The 21,673-nt window shown below is 42.8% G+C and overlaps 1 protein-coding gene across 5 annotated transcripts in view; it reads right to left on the minus strand.

Moving 5' to 3' along the window:
• The window catches only part of Esrp1 (epithelial splicing regulatory protein 1), a 59,729-nt gene extending 42,238 nt beyond the window's left edge, over window positions 1–17,491 (minus strand). For 3 of the 5 annotated variants that reach the window (XM_048358401.1, XM_048358404.1, XM_048358402.1), the window contains exons 1-4: window positions 16,921–17,490; window positions 16,299–16,427; window positions 14,985–15,098; window positions 10,318–10,432 (exon numbers count right to left, since the gene is read on the minus strand). In XM_048358401.1, coding sequence (XP_048214358.1) covers window positions 10,318–10,432; window positions 14,985–15,098; window positions 16,299–16,427; window positions 16,921–17,052 — 490 coding nt within the window. In that variant the 5' untranslated portion in view covers window positions 17,053–17,490. Of the gene's footprint in view, window positions 1–10,317; window positions 10,433–14,984; window positions 15,099–16,298; window positions 16,428–16,920 lie in introns of all 5 variants that reach the window. The other 2 variants (XM_048358403.1, XM_048358400.1) reach the window with 2 other exon arrangements.
• Between the last annotated feature and the right edge of the window lie 4,182 nt (window positions 17,492–21,673).

A 21,673-nucleotide genomic window follows, 5' to 3' on the forward strand; every position in this document is an offset into this window, starting at 1 on the left:
CTGGCATACACAGAACCATTGATTAAATTCCACTTATGCCAGTCACCCTGTAGTCCTTGTAATTTCTACAATAGTTTCCCAAGGTAGGTAAGAATAATCAAGATGGATGGTACCCTGGGTTTGATTCCTCAGTACCTAAAGAGAAAGTACATAAAGAGAAAAAGCCAGAAGTGGTGCTGTGGCTCAAGTGGTAGAGTGCTAGCCTTGAGCAAAAGAAGCAGGGACATCTTGTTGACAGATTGTTTTCATTTTTAACATTCACTGAATAATGTAATGCCACCTTTAGTATTTAGGTATCACAAAATGGTAAAGCTTATGAAGGCTTTAACAGAAAACAATGTTAGTATTTTGGAGATTGATATGGATTAGTAAAATACTACAATCTGACTCCTTAAACAACTCTGTCACCATGGTAAAGGGTCTGTCCTGCATCTGTTTAACTCAGTAACAAGCAGTAACAAGCTAGTGGTTATGAAAAAGTGCAAAACATTCTAGCAAAATGACAAATATGGACTTCAAGTGACACCTAAGGAGTGCACATAATTCACACCATTGGAGAGAAACAGTCTTGCTTTTACAAAATTATCAAAGTAGTCCTCAGAGGAAAGAAAAAAATAAAACTGCACATGCTAGAAGGCAATGTAACACTCCTGATGAAAACATAGTTCCCACGCAGGCCAGAAGCATACTGTAAAGGCATGAACTCTTCTCCAACACCTTCGAGTCAAATCGAAGGCCCAGGATCGAAATATTGAATGTGTATCAGGGCTACTTACTGTGTGTGCTTTTAACAGAAAGAATCCAATCAATCTGTGAATATAATCATTTATTTGTCTTTATAGTGATGATGGAAGAATGTACAGTTGTCCTCTTTCAATAAAGTATAAAAATCTATTTAAAAAAAAAAAAAAGAAGAAGAAGAAGAAGAAGCAGGGACAGTTCCCAGGCCCTGAGTTCAAGCCCCAGGACTGGCAAAAATAAATAAATAAATAAGTAACCAGGATAGGGAAAGTAGTTTAAAAAACATTCCCCAACTCACTCAGTCACTAGCTGGCAGGTAATAGAACTGGAGTTACAATTAAGCTCTAATTTTGAGTATACACAATTCCCTATACAAAGATAAGAGGCTTTACTTAATTTGTTGTGAGCAGTAGCATCCAAGACACCTTAAAAAAATTTTATTGTTATTAGAAAGGTGATGTACAGAGTAGTTAAAGTTACATAAGTCAGGTAAAGAGTATATTTCTTTTGGGGCTATGTCACCCTTTCCTGAGGTGCTTTTTTAATGCATAGATAAAACCCAGGTGAAGAAGACAAAGATCAAAAGTTAAAATGTAAAGTCTCCTTTCTGTGAAGCTTATTTGTAGCTAAAGAATCATTTACTAAAGTCTCCTTTTTAATTAAGAACATGGTTTTGGCATTTGGCTGACTGGGTTAGACACTGCACGTACCAACACGTTTTCCTTTGCATCATCACGCAGGGAAGATCAGTCTCTCTAAGCTGCTAACAGCTTTGAAAAGCCACCAGACTTCTCTTCTTGTGTGCCCCAAACCACCTCCTTTTATACACACACACACACACACACACACACACACACGTTCCTCCTTTTTCATGTTTCTTCAATAGTAATCCTTATCTGAATTGAACACAAAAACAAAGTTATTCTCTGAAAACTGTTTTAGTATCAATCATTTTTCCCTATCAAGGAATTAGAATTTAGAATTACTTGCTTCACGTCTGATCTTGAGAGAAGGAAAGATGAGTCTGGGCCTCTTGATTTACGGCTTGTCATGCAACTTACTCATTCTGCCCCTGAGGCAGCTACAACAGCACAAACAGGCTCAGCCAGCTTTACAAATGAGAAATGCCAGGAGGGAATGAGGAAGGGTACACCCAGCAGGGTGGGAAAAAATATTTCAGGCTATCATAGAGTGAAGTGCTACATTTCCACATAGATTAGTTAACACTGTCTCTCAACAGGGGGAAAGTTTACCTTAGCATCATCTTTGATGAAACAGACTAAGAATTAACCCACCCTTTCATTAGCTAAAGGTGTAATTCAGAGAGAAACTATGAAGTTCATTAATATGGTTTAGATATTGAAAAAAAAAAATCCCTTCCTGACTGCCAGAAAATGAACACATTTAGTTTCAGGACACCTAATTTTCACTTGTAAGTAGTACCCTTTGCAGGCTGTTTTTCCTTGTATCCAAAGGATTCACACCTATAAAATAACAAATGGTCTTCGTAACTATAGCTACATCTCACAAAATCCCACTTCAAGGTTACACTTGTATGTCAGGGAACCCATGGAAAATAAACTTTGTAACATCCTCTTCTACTGTTTTGTGTTTTTGGTTTTTTTTACAACATAACATAATTATAGATGCCGTCAGACATTTAAAAGCCTATGGTAATGAACAAAAACATAGCAAATGTGTAAATCATTGCAAAGCAAAAGCAAAATAATACTCCAAGCATATAGTACTCTAAACAACTGAATTCCATACAAGTACACGAAGTAAAAAAAAAAAAGGAAGAAGAAAGCAATAGATTATTCTTAAAAGAGTTGTATTATTAAAAAAAAAAAAAAGCTTTTCATCGCAATCTGATTTTTGTTGGTAGTGCTTTCCTCTTTGTTTTTGATGCCGGGTATCAAACGTGTACTCTCACTCTCTGTGGCCCTGAGGCTCACACACAACCAACCAATCTGCTTTATTTTATGTAGCTTTGAAAGAAGCAAATCAAGAATGCCACTGTGAAAATGTACCAGCAGGAGGCAAGGAAACAACCTTTTTATACCAGCAATAAAATGCGAGGCAAAGGATTGAAAACTTTAGTTTTAACTCTACTTCTCAGAAGTTCTCCTTTTCCAAGAAAAAAAAAAAAGATCCTTACCTAACAAAGACTCTAAGAGGTATTATTGTAATGAAGGACCAAGTGAAAAAAATTCAAACAAACCTGATGAGTGAACTATACCCTGGAAGAAATAAGATGTGGGTAGAAGCTAACCAATGAAAGGGACCAAAGACTTTATTTCATAAAAATAAATTTAGACTAGGGATGTGCTTCAGTTTTAGAGTTTGAGAGGCATAGCATGCAAAATGTCATGGGCTGGATACTCAGCCCTGAAAATAAAACAAAAAAGACATTTAGGGCATGGGAGCACATGCCTGAAAATCCCAGCTACACATGAGGTGAGGTTCCAATATCACAAGTTTGAGCCCAACCTGAAAATCATAATGGGAACTTGTCTTAAAAAGGACATTTACTTGAACTAAATGAATTAGAAACAAGGAGAGTCCACGAAAATAAAACAAGTGTTCTAAAACAAACAAAATTATCCTACAATGTTCAAGCTCATATGTAAAAAGTAAAACTTTTATTTAAATAATTAAACCATATGAAATCAACCTGACTCTGAGGGATGGCATGGAACTTACAGTATTTCAAGTCACTTAACTCATTACCAACCACTAGCCAGAGTATTTACCGACTTGGTTTACAACACGCCACTGTGATGCCAAAGATAACTCCTTCCCCTCTAGCTAACAAGGTCAACTACTAGCACAGCTTAACTATGTACTAAGGGATATTCCAAATCCATTTCATATGAAGAGGTATCACAGAAGTTTCAATGCTTCCCTCCCCATTTTAAGTAGGGCAGTGAAGGTTAATAGAATTACAATGGCCCTGTTTTAAGCATGAAATACCTAAGGGTAGAATGAACCAAATTCACTGTATGTGTATATACACATATACTTATATATTATATGTACATACACATATGTGCATATACACATATGTATGTATACACATATACATGTGCATATGCACATGTACACATCCATGTATATGTGTACATACATACACATATGTATGCATATGCATATCTGCATGCACACATATTTTAGGAGAGGGGAAATGGAACTGGGGTTTCAAATCAGGGTTTCATGATTGCTAGACAATCGTATCTCTAAGCTTTGTCTCTAACACACAATATTTTACAAATAAAAAAGCCAAATTACTGTTGCAGCTTACTGTACTAACATGTAGTTATGCTTTGAATGTTACATAGGAAGTCTCGCATGAGGTTGACAAAGTTGAAGTGTAAAACAGTTTAAACAAAGTTTGGAATTAGCAAGGAAATCCTTTTCAAAGTCATTAACAGCTGCTGATAACCCATGAAGTCCAGGATCAGTCTCCAGGAGGGTGGGCAGACCACACATTGGCTAAAGGAATTATATACGGACAAGTCCTTGGGACAATCTTTCCCATTTCAGTATGGTGAAACTGAGGCTGGCAGTGTAAACAATTTGTCCCTGGTAAATGTGACTCGAGAGCTCATGTATTTAATCACAATGCTATTGAGGCCATTTCCTCTATTTTAATTTTCAATTTTTTTTTAATTTCAAAACTTTTTTGCTGGTCCTGGACATTGAACTCAGGACCTGGACACTGTCCCTGAGTTTTTGTGCTCAGAGTTTAGTACTCTACCCTTGAGCTACAGCTCCACTTCTGGCCTTTTTTTTTTTATGGTTAACTGGGGATGACTGTCTCACAGAATTTTCTGCCCAGGCTGGCTTTGAACTGTGATCCACACATCTAGCTCTCTGAGTAGCTAGGATGATAGGCATGAGCCACTAGTACCCAATTTTATTTTTCATCTATGAGAAAAATAGGTCAATGTCACTGTGTCACAGTACTTGAAAATACACAAAAACCCTACTAGCCCTTTATACCCACCAAGAAGTGTCATACACACATCCTTACTAACTCCTGAACGCTTTAACCCTTTTTTAAATCCTGTTACTAGAAACCTGCATGGAGAAATGGAATTTGCTGATCATGTCAAATAGCCCAAGGATGAAATGACTGATAATCAAACAGAAATTCATAAATTTACCTTAGCATTACAGAAAAATGGTTTAATGGATATATGCTAAGAAAACCAGGATTATCTAAATTTTAAAAAGACTACTTTGGGGCTGGGAATATGACCAAGTGGTAAAGTGCTCGCCTTGTATACATGAATCCCTGGGTTCTATTCCTCAGCACCACATATACAGAAAAAGCCAGAAGCAGCACTGTGGCTCAAGTGGTAGAATGCTAGCCCTGAGCAAAATGAAGCCAGGGACAGTGCACAAGCCCTGAATTGAAGCCCCAGGGCTGGTGGAAGGAAGGAAGGAAGGAAGGAAGGAAGGAAGGAAGGAAGGAAGGAAGGAAGGAAGGAAGGAAGGAAGGAAAAGAGAAAGAAAGAAAGAAAGAAAGAAAGAAAGAAAGAAAGAAAGAAAGAAAAAGAAAGAGAAGAAAGAAAGAGGGCTAGGAATATGGCCTAGTGGTAGAGTGCTTGCATTGTATACATGAAGTCCTGGGTTCAATTCCTCAACACTACATATATAGAAAAAGCCAGAAAGCCAGAAGGCCAGAAGTGGCGCTGTGGCTCAAGTGGCAGAGTGGCTAGCCTTGAGCAAAAAGAAGCCAGGGACAGTGCTCAGGCCCTGAGTTCAAGCCCCAGGACGGCAAAACAAGAAAGAGAGAGAAAGAGAAAAAGGAAGGAAGGAGAGAGAAAGAGAGAAAGAGAGAGAGAGAGAGAGAGAGAGAGAGAGAGAGAGAGAGAGAGAGAGAGAGAGAGAGAGAGAGAGAGAAAAGCAAGGGCTGGGAATATAGCTTAGTGGTAGAGTGCTTGCCTTGCATGCATGAAGCCCTGGGTTTGATTCCTCAGTACCACATAAACAGAAAAAGCCAGAAGTGGCGCTGTGGCTCAAGAGGTAGAATGCTAGCCTTGAGACAAAAGAAGTGAGGGACAGTGCTCAGGACCTGAGTCCCAAGCCCCAGAAATGGCAAAGAAAAACACCAAAGCCAGGTACTGGTGGCTCTCATACTGTAATACTAATGACTCAAGAGGCTAAGATCTGAAGATAGCAGTTCAAAGCCAGCCTGGGCAGACTCTATCTCCAAATAACCACCAGAAAACCAGAAGTGGTGCTGTGGTTTAAAGTGGTAGAGCGCTAGCCTTGAGCAAAAAAAAAACTCAGCGACAGCACCCAGGCCCTGAGTTCAAGCCCCATGACTGACACAAAAAGAGAGAGGAGATGGAATAGAGAGATAGATATAGGTAGAAAGATAGGGGGAAGAAAGTGAGAAATACTGAACTGGATGCTAAAGGCTTGTACCTATAGTCCTACCTACTCAGGAGACAGAGCTGAGGACAGGATCATGGTTCAATAGATTTTTTTTTTATAGTTTTAGTTACCTTTAATGTTTTCAAAAAATATTCTTAACTATAATTTTTCTATGTCTTTGTAGTCAAAGAGTATTTCTTTAAGAGTGAGTTATATTTCAGGCACTGGCGGCTCATGCTTATAATCCTGACTACAGAGGAGGATGAGTTCTGAGGATCATGCCATTCAAGGCAAGAAAGTCCATGAGAGTCTTTATCTCCAATTAACCACCAAAAAGCCCAAAGTAGAGCTGTGGCTCAAGTGGTAGAGTGTTAACCTTGAGCAAAAAAAGCTTAGGAATAGCACCACGCATAAATAAATAAATAAATAAATAAATAATAGAAGCACTGCTGTGCTCCTCATTACACCATCTTGCCTGATTACACATAAAGGCTTACAAAATGCAATGTACAGTTCACCTGCTAGATAAGGTCTTCTTAGCTTTGATTGCATAATGATAAAGCAAGCAACACACGTGCAACTGGAATAACTAAGAAGCCTAATAACCAACAGCTTTGTGAACAAATACAAGACAAGAGGGAAAGAAGTGCTGAAGAGCCAGAACTGCATTCAAGAAATTCTTAAGCCTTTTTTTCTGTCATCGAAGTGCTCATACTTCTTTATTTACATAGCACATAGTAGTTCACAAAGTGTACATTTGGGAATAACCGAGGCAAAAATAAGGCTTAGGTAAAACTCCCAGAGTAGCAATGCCCACTCAGGCCTAAATTATGTGACTCTAGATATCTCAGTCATTAGTCTCCTTTTCCACTAGACAATGACCAATTCCGGGCTGAGGATGTAGCTCAGTGACAGATTGCTTGCATAGAAAGTTAACAGTAGAGTACCAGCTACATACAGAAAAGGCTGAGCAAGAGCCTGAGGCCCTGAGTTCAAGCCCTGCTACCAGCACAAAACAAACAAAAAACATCCACACCAACTTATTCATTTAACCAAAGGTCAGATAATAAAAAGTGCTGCAAAGTGTAGGAAAACATAGCACACAGTAAAAAAGAAAACTTAGTAACCATTTCTTTTCATTTTTGTCTTTTTTGTGTGTCTGCCAGTCCTGGGCTTGAACTTGGGGCCTGGGCACTGTCCTGAGCTTTTGTGCACAAGATTAGCACTCTAGGAGCTGGGAATGTGGCTTAGCAGTAGAGTGCTTGCCTAGCATGCATGAAGCCCTGGGTTCTATTCCTCAGCATCAGCACCACATATATAAAAAAAGCCAGAAGTGGCACTGTGGCTCAAGTGGTAGAGTGCTAGCCTTGAGCAAAAAGAAGCCAGGGACAGTGCTTACACCCTAAGTTCAAACCCCAGGACTGGCAAAAAAAAAAAAAAAAAAAAAAAAAAAAAAAAAAACCCACAAAAAAACAGATTAGCACTCTACTACTCTGAGCCATAACTCAGCTTCTGGTTTTTGGTTGTTAACTGGAGATGAGATGCTCATGGACTTTACTGCCAGGGCCGGTTTCTAACTGTGTTCCTAACATTTCAGCCTCCTGATAGCTAGGATTACAGGCTTGAAACTTAGCTCCCAGGAACCATCTCAAAGTTGACCAAATTTACACCTGTGAAGGTCTTTGGAGAAAATGGGTAAATTTTTTTTTTTTTTTTTTTTTTTTTTTGCCAGTCCTGGGGCTTGATCACAGGGGCTGGGCACTGTCCCTAAACTACTTCTGCTCAAGGCAAGCACTCTACCCCTTGAGCCACAATGCTGCTTTTGTTTTTTTCTGTTTATATGGTACTGAGGAATCAAATCCAGGGCTTTATGCATGCTAGGCAAGCCCTTGGTACCACTCTATCACATTCCCGATGAAATTTTAACAAGTTTTTTTCTGAACTGTAACATAGCAAGGCTGGGTGCTGGTGCCTCATGCCTGTAATCCTGGCTACCGAAGGAGGCTGAGATCTGAGGATCAAGGTTCAAAGCCAGCCCAGGCAGGAAAGTCCATGAGAGAAAGCCCATGAGTCCATGACTGAAAGTGGTAGAGCACTCTTATTGAGCAAAAAATAGCTCTGGGACAACAACCAGGCCCTGAGATCAAGCCCCACAACCAACAATAACAGCAACACATCAAGAAAACCCAATTGCCTTAAGATAAGAACCATCATATTGTAGCACTGGACATTTTTACTAGTATATTCACCTATAATCATTAATCTTCACTTTAAGGAGAAACTGAGAGGTTAGCAGTATGGCCTAAACAGGTAGAGTGTGTGCATCGCAAATATATATGGCCCTGAGTTCAATCAAACACTAGGACCAGAGAAAGAAAGAGAGAGAGAGAGAGAGAGAGAACTGAATAGTTGGGGATAACACTTTTTATCTTTTCCTTCCTCAAGAGACTGGTCTCAAATTCACAATTATGCCTCAGTCTACCAAGCCCTGGTGTTATAGGTCTACACTAAAACACCCAGCAAGGTAACTTTCCACATACTGCCTTTCTCACTGAAGGTGTCTTTCTAAATTAAGACAAAAAGGGCTGGGGTTATAGCCTAGTGGCAAGAGTGCCTGCCTCGGATACACGAGGCCCTAGGTTCGATTCCCCAGCACCACATATACAGAAAACGGCCAGAAGCGGCGCTGTGGCTCAAGTGGCAGAGTGCTAGCCTTGAGCGGGAAGAAGCCAGGGACAGTGCTCAGGCCCTGAGTCCAAGGCCCATGACTGGCCAAAAAAAAAAAATAATAATAATAAATTAAGACAAAAAGGGTTGAGGATTTAGCTCAGTAGAAGAACACTTGCCTAGCAACTGCAAGGCCCTGAGTTTGGTCCTTGGGAGGTGGGGCGGGGTGGGGGGCACATAAAAGACCACACACACCAAAAATAAGGCAATTAAATTAAGACAACATTTGAAACTTTTCTTCTAGTATCTACTGACAGTTTGTGTGTATTTGCTGGGGATGGAAAGTAGGGTTTCAAGAATGCTAAGCACTTATTTGCTCTACCACTGAGAAACACACAGCCCTGAATTTTTTTCTGGATATTCTTGTTTTGCTTTGTAATAGTACATTAAATAGTTCAACATATGCTGAGGATGAAACTGCCCCTGAAAATAGGTGTTTAACACCTTATCTCCAATGTGACTATATGGGGAGATAAGGTCTATATATGGAAATAAGGCCTTTGGTAGGTAATAATTTTAAATGAGATCATAAGAACAGAAGTTCCTAATCAGATAGAACAAAAACCAGGTTATGGTTTTTAAAGATAATGAGGAAGTTTAATACTAACTAATTATAAGCCAGGCATGATGTGTGCATCTATAACCCCAGTCTTTCTTCTGTGGCAAGGCAGGAAGATCATTAGTTTGAGGCTACCCTGGGCTACATGACAGTACCTCTGGGGCAGGGGTGGCATCTACAAGAAGTTCTGAGAGTAACTTAAATTGGACTTTGTGATGATTCTAAAAGTAGCTGTCAAGGAATTGTCTACATTGTACTCAAGTTTCCATTCTACTATATTAGCATGTAACTGCTTATTAATTAGCACTTTAACGATCATTCATGACCATAAGATTATAAACTTTACTTTTCTAATATATAATGAATCAAATATCCTATCGTGGTAATTAGAGAATTTGGTAGACAATCTGGACCTTATTTTATCATCCCTAAATACATCATGCTACAGTGACTATGATTGTAACTATACTACAGAAACCTAGAGGCTAAAAGTACTAATCATTACTTTCTAAGATAATTTTACACATTCTGAAGAAACCAAAATCAACTCCAAGACCAAAAGAATGAAGAACAAATAGTATAGAGATCGGCACCAAAAACAGTGCTCACATTCTTCCACAATTCGCCACTACTACCACCACCACCACCACCATCAAAAAAATTTCAAAACCAAAAAAATTCCATTGTCTGACATCGAATCTTATCTTAGATGTAATAACCTCACAAAAATCTACCTTTAAGATCATCCAAAGTTCACATTCACTTAATCATAACCACTTCAAAAGACAGGGCAATTTCATCCATACACTGACAAAGTTGAAAGAATTTAGAAGTTTCTTAAATTACTGTTTTTCTCCACTAGATCTATATTTTGAAATGATCTTGGGTAATCTTTTAAAGGATACACTCTGTCATTGCTGCAACATCCAGTTTGTCGATATCTGGTGAGCCAGGGCAACATTTCTTGAATTCTTTTCGAAGATCAAAGAAGGAATAGAAGCATTCAGGTAGTAATACATTCTGAGGAGGACAAGGTAGAGATTGTAAACTCACCAATTAGAGTAGTTATTTCTCTACCTTAAGTACTGAGAATGAAGTATAAGCCTATCATACTACCACTTGAGCCATGACCCCAGACCACAACATTTAGAAATATAAGATTCATCAAGTACATTATATGCATGTATGGAAATGTCACAACAAATTTCACCTTATACAACTAATACATGCCAAGAAACAAAGAAAGAAAGAAAAAAAGACTACAGTTAAGCATCAATGGCTCACATTTGTAAGCCTAGCTACTCAGGAGGCTGAAATTTGAGGATCCTGGTTCAAAGCCAGTCCTGGCAGTAAAGTTGTTGAGACTCTCATCTCCATTTAACCACCTAAAAGCCAGAAGTTGTTGAGACTCTTATCTCCAATTAACCACCTAAAAGCCAGATTGTGGCTCAAGAGGTAGAGCGGAAGCCCTGAGCAGCAACAACAACAAGCCCAGGGAGATCACCCAGCCCACCTTGATTTCAAACCCCAGGTTTGACATATGTGCACATGCATATGTGCATATATACATATGCATACACATACATACACACATACAGACTGTGTAGGAGCAGCTTTATCTTAAATATCTGATCTAATTATTATATTAGTTCCTGAATACAAGTCTTTAAAAAAAATCTTGTTTTAACAAAATAGATTGCAACATCAGTGCTCTATTATTCATCCAATTCAAAACATTTCTGAAGCTATAATACACTTGGGTTGTTATATCTTCAGTCCATAATTATTTTAGACCATCTGTGTTTTCAGGTGTCAGTTTTCTCACAGATGCATTAACTTTAGACAAAAGATTAAGTTATAATACCTAGTAGAGCCCTAACTACTTTGTGTTTGTGTGTGTGTGTATGTGTAGTTTAAAATAAACATTTAACTGAAAGATTATTTTTGTTACAAACTACAGACCTACATTAGTTTTCCTTCCCACTATTTTGGCTATAGTTTGGAATGCAAAATGAGACTTTAAAACATGTACCATATGTCAGAAGCTGTACCTGGATGATAAAGTACTTGCATAAGCAAAACCCTGCCTGGGTTTCAGCCTTAGCAACAAACAAAATATAAAAAGATTATGTTTAAAAAGAATTATTACATATAGACTATTAATATATTTTATTATATAGATTATTAATTTATTTTAACAAATAATTGATTGTAAATTGTTTATTTTATTATAGATAAAGATAATTATTTTATATTTTTTGTTTATTGGTAGGAGTTTCTTATGTAGCATAGGCTGGCCTCAAACTCCTCTTGCTCTACTCTTTTGAATACTAACATCATAAGCATGTAATATGGGCTGGGAATATGGCCTAGTGGCAAGAGTGCTTGCCTCATATACTTGAAGCCCTGGGTTCGATTCCCCAGCACCACATATATAGAAAACAGCCAGAAGTGGCACTGTGGCTCAAGTGGCAGAGTGCTAGCCTTGAGCAAAAAGAAGCCAGGGACAGTGCTCAGGCCCTGAGTCCAAGCCCAGGACTGGCCAAATAATAATAATAATAATAATAAGCATGTAATACTATTTTTTTTTTTGCCGGTCCTTGGGCTTGAACTCAGGGCCTGCGCACTGTCTCTGGGTTCCTTTTTGCTCAAGGCACTCTACCACTTTGAGCCACAGCACCACTTCCAGCTTTTTCTCTTTATGTGGTGCTGAGGAATCGAACCCAGGGCTTCATGCATACAAGGCAAGCACCCTACTGCTAAGCCACATTCTCAGCCTGAGCATGTACTACTAGTATACTTAGCTAATTTTGAAAAACAAATTTTATATTTTTTAATAAGTGCAAAATACTTTGTGTACATTTCTACTAATTTATTTGTTGGTTCAAATATAAAGGAAATCAAGGTTTTAATACTTATTAAATACCTCTGCAATATCTCATCTATCCAACATCTTCTTTTGGATTATATGAGATGTTGGCTTTTTTTTGTGTTATATTTCAAACTAACGGCTCTAGTTGGGCATTGGTGGCTCAAACCTGTAATCCTAGCTGCTCATGAGGCTGAGATTTGAGTATTGCTGTTCGAAGCCAGCCTGGGCAGCAAAGTCCATGAGATCAGGAACAGTGCCCAAGCCCTGAGTTCAAGCCCCAGGACTGGCCAAAAAAAAAAAGAACCAAAGAGATCCAGAGACATGTCCCAAATGGTATAGCACCTGTCCTATAAACAGGTCTGGTTCTAAGTTCAAACCCCAGTATTGCCAAGAAAGAAGGGAGAGAGGGAGGAGGAAGGAAGGGAGGAAGGGAGGGAGGAAGTGAGGAAAGAAGGAAGGAAGGGAGGAAGGAAGGGAGGGAGGGAGGGAAGGCTGGTTTCCTATAGAAATCTGGAAGAATATATCCAGAAATCTTTGTCTTAGACAAACGTTTTTTGTGCTCCAGTCCTAGGCTTGAACTTGGGGCCTGGTTGATGTCCCTGAGCTTTTCTGTTCAAGGCTAGTGCTCTACCACTTGAACTACAGCTCTACTTCTGACTTTCTGGTAGTTAAGAGTCTCATGGACTTTCCTGCCCATGGTTTCCAGCCAGTCTTTACATCTCAGCCTGCTGAGTAGCTAAGCTTATAGTCAAGAGCCACTGGTGCCTGGTTGAAATAAAAACAAAAACATTTTTTAAGTATTGCTTTTCTGTATAGCAAGATCACTGTTATTGCCACTTTGCATATAAATTAATAGACAAAATTACTTTAATTATGAAGCTAAATTGGTTTAGTTCCTTATATTTAATTAGCCCTAATAGAAGTGGCTCAAGAAAACAACTTAATTTTTCCCTGGAAGTATTCTCCCCAAAGCAGTCTGTCTAAAATAATGGTAATAGCTTCTTTCCTCTGGTTTGGTAGGGAAAGAAATTAAGTTTTTATTCTTCTCTATATGTCTTTTGAGGAACAAACAAACCATCTCTTCTCTATTTCTGGATCAAAGATACAGTAACTGGTAGAAGCCTTCTATAAAATTATTCCTAAGGATCTTGTAAAAGGAGTGACCTCCTCAATCTTTAAGGCAGAGAAACTTGAGTTCCTCCTTTAGACTTGTTTTTTCTTCTTTCCCTTTTTATTCTTTACTGGTTTTTGAGCTAAACTCACCTATACAACTCAGGCTGGTTTCAAACTCAGGATCATACTACCTCAGCCTCCAGAGATCTGGAATTACAGGCATGAAGCAGCACACCTGGCTTCTCTTTCAGACTTCAATTGTACATTTAACTACCTTCCCAGGTTTCCCTACTTTAGGTAGAGAGAAAGAAACATGCTCGACTCGTACTTGTCTCTGTCATCAATTGTCAATCTCCAGCTTTCACTGCAAAATTTGCCTCAGTTACCTAAATGTATTTTATCTTTTCAAGCTCAGTGCCTCCCTTTTTGTTTTACTACAAAGAAGTTACAGCTCAAATGAATTTGCATTAATAGCAATGACATTAACAATGATTGGCTAAACTGCATAGCCTATGCTCTCCACTGTCCCACAGTCCTTACATATTCTTCCTAGGGAGAGAAAACACATTCAATCCAGGGTAAGACTGCATGTTATCACTCCATAATCTCTTCCACAGCAGGAAAGTTAGCAAAGGTAAAAGAATTAGGTTTTGAATATTTACTTAAAATCAAAGTGAAGTGCACTATAATTAATATTTAGATGTTATTTAGGCAGTCCATTTAATGAAATTAGAAATAATTTAAGGGATTAAGAGGTTTACTCGAATAATTTTGCCCTTTAGAATAAAGCATTTTCACAAATGGAAATATAATTACATATTAAAATATTATTTTCTTTTCCATACTTGCAGAAAAGTTCAGATGTTGTGTTAGCTTTGGGAAAGGGGAACAAGTACCTTGAAAAGCAAAGTTTATACCCACATACAAAAAAGTAGACTGTGATAGCACCAAATATAAAGTTATAAAAGTAGTGCAATCTTAAGCATCTGTATGAAAGTCATGCATTTTTAATTGTGACAAAACACTACACATTAAACTTGTTTTTTTTTTTAACATTTGATGTGATGAGGGTAGATCCTTGGGTCTCCAGGTAGACTCTTGGGTCTCAGGCATATTACTAATGTACTGTATACCTTACCAAGACGCAATCTACAACTTTCAAGTGTACAATTCCATACAATTAAGTACTTTGACTTGGATGTATTTGTGTGTGTGTGTGTGTGTGTGTGTGTGTGTGTGTGTGCAACCACCCATTCTTGGGGCTAGAACCCAGGAATTTTTACATTAAGTGAGCTATAACCTTAGCCCAGTACATTAAAAATTTCCAAACATAACGGCTGTCCTTTTATTTCCCCACACTGAAATTCTGCACCCAGCAGACAGCTACCCCTCATATACTGCAACTGGTGAATACATAAGAATAATAATTTGAATAAATCATTTTTCAAAAAGCCTCCACTCACTCCCTGAAAGTCCAATCATTTTTCCAGAGGCCAGAATAAATAGAATAACTTGGATACATTTTTTTTTTAAAGCTTCCAGTCGTTTCCAAAAAGTCTAAGAGTTTTTTCAGGGGCCAGAACTCACCTTCTTGGAAGCCTCAGGGTGCAGGATTTGCCTGACATGAAGTTGTCCATCAGTACAGAGACAGAAGGAAGTTCCTACCCCAATATTCAGTTCATTGCTCACTGACTGGTTAAACTGAAAGAAAAAAAATGTACACAGGGAAGGATGCAATGGATATAAAACTGATAAACAATAACCTGAGGAAATCATGGACAGAGAGGTGGGACCCTCAGCGAGGCTGGCAAAATACGACAAAAGAATCCTTTCCCGCAAACTGGCCAAATTGCTTTGGGTAAGGAATCTCTCCGCAGTGTACCCGCAGAAGTTAATAATGCCTTTTACCTTCCATTTCCAGCGCACCCCACTCCCCCCTTTATTTTCATGATATATTCATTCAAGACTGGTCGAGAGGTCTTTTTTCACTAGCAGGTTGCTTTCACATTACATCATCATTTCCTGATGTTAATTTTTGTTGTTGTTTTTAATATTTGGATGTGCCAGGTTCAAGGTATCTATTTAAAATAAACAAAACGGATAAAGATCTTTGTAAAGGCTGGCAACTTTTCCCCAGAAATGATCATTTTCTTCAATAATTCGAAACTCGTGCGTAGGACAGAGGCCTTAAGCGTGGGGCGCACAGGTGCGGAGCGCCCCGCCCTATCCCGATTCCCGCAATCGTCAGCACCCCGGTCCCCAGGAGAAGCCGGTTTTTAGGTCACTTCAATCCCAATAAGGGGATTCCAACAGTTCCACGGTGACCCGGCGAGAAGCCCTTACAAGCTGGGACCTGCAAACCCGCCCTGGGATTGGATCAACGCCACGGAAGAAGGACGGAACCGAGCCTTTCTCTAAGGAGTTCAGCAGACTGAAACCAGGCGGGCGCTTTCCTGGTGGGAGCACCGCGCGCGGGGCGGGGGCGCCCCCCGGCGTGCACCCGAGCTGCACACTCCTGCACCGCGGGGTCAGGATCTGGAGACGGAGACACCAGGCTTCAAACTCCGCTAAGCACACACTCGACTACGTGAAACGCGGCTGACCCTATTCTGCCCCCCAAGAACCACTCAGGACGCAACTCAACAACGAACAAAATTTGGATTCCAAATCCTGGGATTTGGGGGACGGAGGGACACCCTTCCCCAAGGGCCTCCTTCGGGGCCCGCAGGGGTGGCTCCCACCCACGCGGCTGGAAGTCTTGCCACCCCACCCCAGGGACTTGGGCGGGGGGTGGGGACCGCCCCAAGAAGGCGTGGAGCTAGCGGTAGAGTCGGGTCTCTTGGGGGGCCGCCGGGCGGTCGGGACCAGGGGTTGGTGGGTGTCGTGGCCCAGGGCTGTCACCTGTCGGAGGGCTTGGTCCAGCTGCGGCGCGGAGGCCAGGCTTTCGGCGTCTATTTTAGTTTCTTCTTTACAATCCTCCGTCAGTTCCAACTGATCCGGTCTAACTAGTACTTCGTGCAACTGTCCCACCTCCAGAAGGGAGAGAAGATGGGTCAGTTTTCCCCACCGTCAATTCAGAAATGCTTTCCCCACTTCCTTCGCCACCCCGCACCCCTCGAGGGGTCCGGCTGCAAAATCACAGCCAGCAGCTCCGGTGGCCCAGGGCCCGGCGCATCCTGGGCCGGCCACCCCACCCAGATCGGGTCACCCGGGCTCTGCCAGCCGACCCCAGTGTCTCGGGAACCCCCAGTCTCGGTGGACGTCCTCCGACCCGCCGCGAATCCGGCTCGGCAGCGCCGGGCCTCTACACCTGGGCCGGGTTTCAGAAGGCTGAAATGGCTCCAAGGCGGTCGGAGAACAAGTTTGGTTTGATTCAGGATTTCTGTAGGCCTCGGGTCCAGCCTCACAAGTGGGCAAACGAGTATTTTTTTTTTCTTCCCTTTAAACCGATCCCCTCTCCGACTTCCACAACAAACTTCTTGCCCCATTCCTAGTGGTTGAACAAAAAACGTGGTGAAGTTACCTTCTTGTTCGCCAGATCCACGACTTTCCATAACAGCAGGATCAGCTCCTTCTCATCCGAACCCAACTTGGCCCCGGTGGCCCCCGCAGTGATCCCAAAAAGCACCACCAAGTAATCCGGAGACGCCGTCATGACGATAGGTGGGGAGGGGGAGAAGGGGGGTCGGGAGGAGGTGAGGCGAAAACGAGAAAACCTGGGCTTGAAAAAAAAAATTCCCCTCTTCTTAGAGAAAAAGAAAGAGCGCCCACCCCCCTCCTCGCAGCCGCCGGTGCAAAAGGCGGTAACCAACCACCCCAGCCAACACCTGGCCCGGCCGGTGCTCCACGCCCAGGGCAGGAAGGGGGGTGGGAAGGAGGGCGAAGAGGCCTGGCCTTTTTGTATTCAATTGCCCGTGCGCCTCGGCCAAGCCAGGAGCAGGGCTGCACCCCCGGGAGGCGCGCAATGGCTGAAAGCTTTTCTGTTTTGGGATGTGGCTCTACCTGCCCGCCCCTTCCCCTCCCCCACGTGGTGCAGGTAAGAGACACCTGGCGGCGCGGGCCCATTGGCTCCTTCAAACCACGACGTGGCAGCGGGGGGCGGGGGGAGGCCGCCTGGGGAAGGGGAGGAGGAGGCGGGAGACAATGGCTGGATGAATGGAGACGGCCGGGGAGAAAGGGGAGGAAGGGGAGGCCAATGGGGCGGGGAAGAGGTGGCTGAGGCTCAGAGGGTGGATCCGGCCAGACCGAGAGAGGGTGAGGGGGTCCGTGCTGGAGGTTACCCGGGGTTGAGTGTTCAGGGGCGGGGGGCTGGAGGGCAGGCTGGCTGTGGGGTTCTGGGTCAAGCGAAAAGGCCAGGCGCTGGGGAAGCGAAAGGAGGCCAGAGGTGAGGCCCCGGACGCGGAGCAACCTAGGGTGCGGCGCCCAAGAGGGCGAGCCGCGGTGGGAGGGACCGGCCAACGGCAGCCGGGAGGTGGCCGGGGCAATTGCCGAACCCCGGAAAAGCCGCTCCTCAGCCTAACACACCTTGGAGTGCAAACAGCGGGAGAAGTCCAGCCGGCCCTACCCTTCCCGGGGTCGGAGCCGGGCGCGCACCCCTCCAGCACGCGACGCGTCCCACTGCGGAGAGGGGGTGGGGAGGAACCTCACCTGGGGCGCCGCGCCGCAGGACGCCGGGGCCCGGACGCCCGGCCACCTAGGGCACGCCCCAGGACGCAGTTACTCACCGCGCGCCCCACCGCCGGGGGGACCCCCGAGAGGAAATTCAGTTTCCAGGGACCCTACTCCCCTCTCAAGTCCTTTAATTGCTACCCGTTTGGAATCTCCTGGCTGCCAGTTGGAGATTGCAAAGCCCTCCTCCAGGGCTGGGGCCCTCGCACTTTGATTTGGCTTGGGCCTGAAATTAAATCACTTCTGCCTTCATCTACGTAATAAAGGTTTCCCTAAATCTGGCCAAACAAAACTTTTTTCTTCACTTCCCGTTCGAATCCGCAGGCCCTCCATTCCTGTCTTTGGGGGATTGTAATGTGGACGGTGTGACTTCCCTGGGTCCCAGGTAAACTTGCTTATCTAGCTCCAGCTTGGTGTGTGCCCTGACCGGGGCGTCTGTCATCACCTCCTTTCCCCCTCCACGCCACCTAATGGGGCCGCCGACGAGGTAGGTCACATTGACAGGTTAGAGAGAGAAACGCCAGAGGTGGAGTCCCTCGACTTTTCTATGTCTAACTGGGTCTATTTTGGGGGAAGGAGTGCGTCTGAAGCATCGCAGATTGGACTCCGGGTGTCCAGGCCTTCGCATTCAGGATGTGAAATCCGCCACACGCTTGTCTCGCCGGGAACCCACTCCCCGGTACCAATCGGGAACGGATCGGGGATGCTGGTCAGGGAAGTCGGGAGAGCGGGCTTTCCCAGTGGGGGCTGAGGCTCCTCCAGGAGGGGGAAGGGGCGGGGAGCCCGAGGCCGGCGCCACCCGTTTCCTGGTAGGACCGGGCACGCGAGGAGGCGGGGCGACCCGCGGCGCAGGTGGCAGCTGGCTCCCCTCGCCCCCAGGGCGGACGCAGGCCGGGCTCTTAGCTCGCCACGCGGCCGGTGTCCGCGTCCGCTCTGGGTACCACGCTACTCCGAGGCTTGAGGGCTAGGGTCGCGCGTTGGTTTCCCTTCCAGGAACTTCACAAATCGCCCTGGGCTGGCTCTCGGTGGTAGCCCGGCCCCGCCCTTGCCTTAGTATCACGGAGCCAACCTTGCCAGCCCTTGGCGTCGCGGGGGCAGGAACTGGGCGCGGAACCAGGCCGCGAGGGACCTGGAAAAACCACCCAGATTGCATTGCAGTGGGCGAGGCTGCTCGGGGGAGCCGGTTCCCCCGAGCCACCTCCCCGCCGGGCTTAGTCGGTGCGCACGATTCCCAGGTGCGCTGCTCTACCTGGCGAGAGAGAGGTGCCGCCTCTAAGCAGTGCGGGACCGGGCGCGTGTCTCTGGCGGGGTAGACCCGATTGCCCGTGACCACTGGAAGGCCCGACGCCAGGCTCGCTACTGTTGCTGAAAAAGTGATTACAGCAGCTCAGGAAGCTTGGCCCTTCTTTGGGGTTTGGATCAATTTGTGTAGTGCTTTTGAATAAACTATAAAATGTATTGAATCCACGCGTTTGCTGGGGGATTCCGCAGCTGCGGTATCCGAATTAGAACTTTGACTCACAACTGCCCTTTGCAGACTTTCCTTTCCCCTGTTTAAGGAAAATGGAGTCCTATCTTCTGATTTTATTTAGTTAGTTTGTCCAACTGTTTACAAGAACAGGAATATCGTTGCTGTTGTTTTAGAGTATATTTTCTAGGATTGGAACAGAGCCTGGCATCCAAGTTGCTGCACTCAACAGGTATCTGTTGAATGATCGATATACATCCACCTTTTTTTTTTTTTTTTTTTGGTAGCTCTTTGTCTTCTGAGCCCAGGGCACTGAAAGAGTGAGATATTCAAAATGGGAGTCCATAGGTAATTGAAATCTCAAATGTTTCTAAAGAGTAGGTTAGGATTTTTCATACACTGTATCTTATTACATTAAACTTGTAAAGAATGGCAAATGAGGAAATCTATGCAATACAAGCAAATTGGTTGTGGGTACAAAAAGTTTTATTCCTTTCACCAACATCTATTTTGGTGGCTGGGAGGAGCTCATAAAACTGTACTTCTTCAAGTCTTCACTCAAAATCACACCTAAAATTCCTCCAAACAAAGGACACAGGGACCCAAATCGCGAAACAAGGCACAAATAACTAACTTGTACTCTGAAACATATTAAAGTCTTACAAGATAAAGCCTGAAGAACTGTTTTGGGTTAAGAGAATTTAAGAAAATTGATCCTGAACCTGGATAAAGGGGTGTGTTATGTTTTGTTGTAAGAAATATTAGTGGGAAAATAGCAAAAATTTGAATAAGATATATACATTATCAATGATAACAGTTTATCAGTGATAACTTCTCAATTTTTGTAGCATCATCGTGATGAGGCAGGATATTCTTGTTTTAAGAAAATAGCTAAAAGCCAGAATTACAAATTACATATTAGGACTGCACTGGATTACACTGGTGGATAACACTGTGAGGATGATGCAAGTCTGGAATCCTAACTCAGCAGGAGGCTGAGATCTGAGGAACAAAAGAGAAAACTAGGGACATAGCCCAGGCTCTGAGTTCAAGCTCCAGTCCTAGAAAGGAAAAAAAATAAAGCCTAGAAATATTTAGGCATAAAGAGGAACCACACTTACAAATTACTCTCAAAAAATTAGACAAAACAAAACCAAAAAATATTTATAGACAGTGAATGTGGTAAAAATAGAGTCTAGTTGATTATAATATTTATAATGGTTCTATAAGACTACAGTTGCTTCAAATTTAAAAGTTAAAGATTTTAGTGCCATTGTTATGTTGCATAACAAGGCTCTGGCTTACAACTCTTTCTGTGCTACCTTCTCATAATAAAGTGAATACATTTTTTCTTTTCCTTAGTTAGTGAAAGGTTAAAAAAAAACTTATCACTTTTTTGTATAGTAAGACTTTCATGTGCTTTAAACATGTTGTTAACCTTTCCTAGACTATAAATAACTGCAAGCTCTAAGGTTTCCTTGTGATTCTTGCTTTCCTGCTCTTTATCTTCATTATCTTCTTTAGCCTTTTCCTTGTCAATTCTTAGCTCTGATGCTGGACAGAATAAAAAGGTGTCTTCTGAGGCTCACCTTTCACACAGTGCTACCTGTGTGTCATATTCTTTTATTGGAATGTGTTACTTTTTTTTGTACCATTATAGTATCAACGCTGTGTTTGCTCACCCCAGTTTGTTTTGAGAACACCATATCATTTTTTAGTTTTTTTTTTGTTTTTTGTTTTTTTTTTTTTTTTGGCCAGTCCTGGGCCTTGGACTCAGGGCCTGAGCACTGTCCCTGGCTTCTTCCCGCTCAAGGCTAGCACTCTGCCACTTGAGCCACAGCGCCGCTTCTGGCCATTTTCTGTATATGTGGTGCTGGGGAATCGAACCTAGGGCCTCGTGTATCCGAGGCAGGCACTCTTGCCACTAGGCTATATCCCCAGCCCAGTTTTTTTTCTTTTTTTTGATACTGGAGATCAAACCCAGGAGGTTGCATTTGCTAGGCAAGCTCTTTGCCACTGATATACATCTCAGCCCTATATCATTCTTAAGTTACACAAACCTAGTTGTTTTCTCATAGCTGTAAGAAAAGAAAGCCCTCAGATATAAGTTAGAAATATGGGGGGCTGGGGATATAGCCCA

Source organism: Perognathus longimembris, chromosome 12 (genome assembly GCF_023159225.1).
Source record: "Perognathus longimembris pacificus isolate PPM17 chromosome 12, ASM2315922v1, whole genome shotgun sequence".
NCBI classification, from domain to species: Eukaryota; Metazoa; Chordata; class Mammalia; order Rodentia; family Heteromyidae; genus Perognathus; species Perognathus longimembris.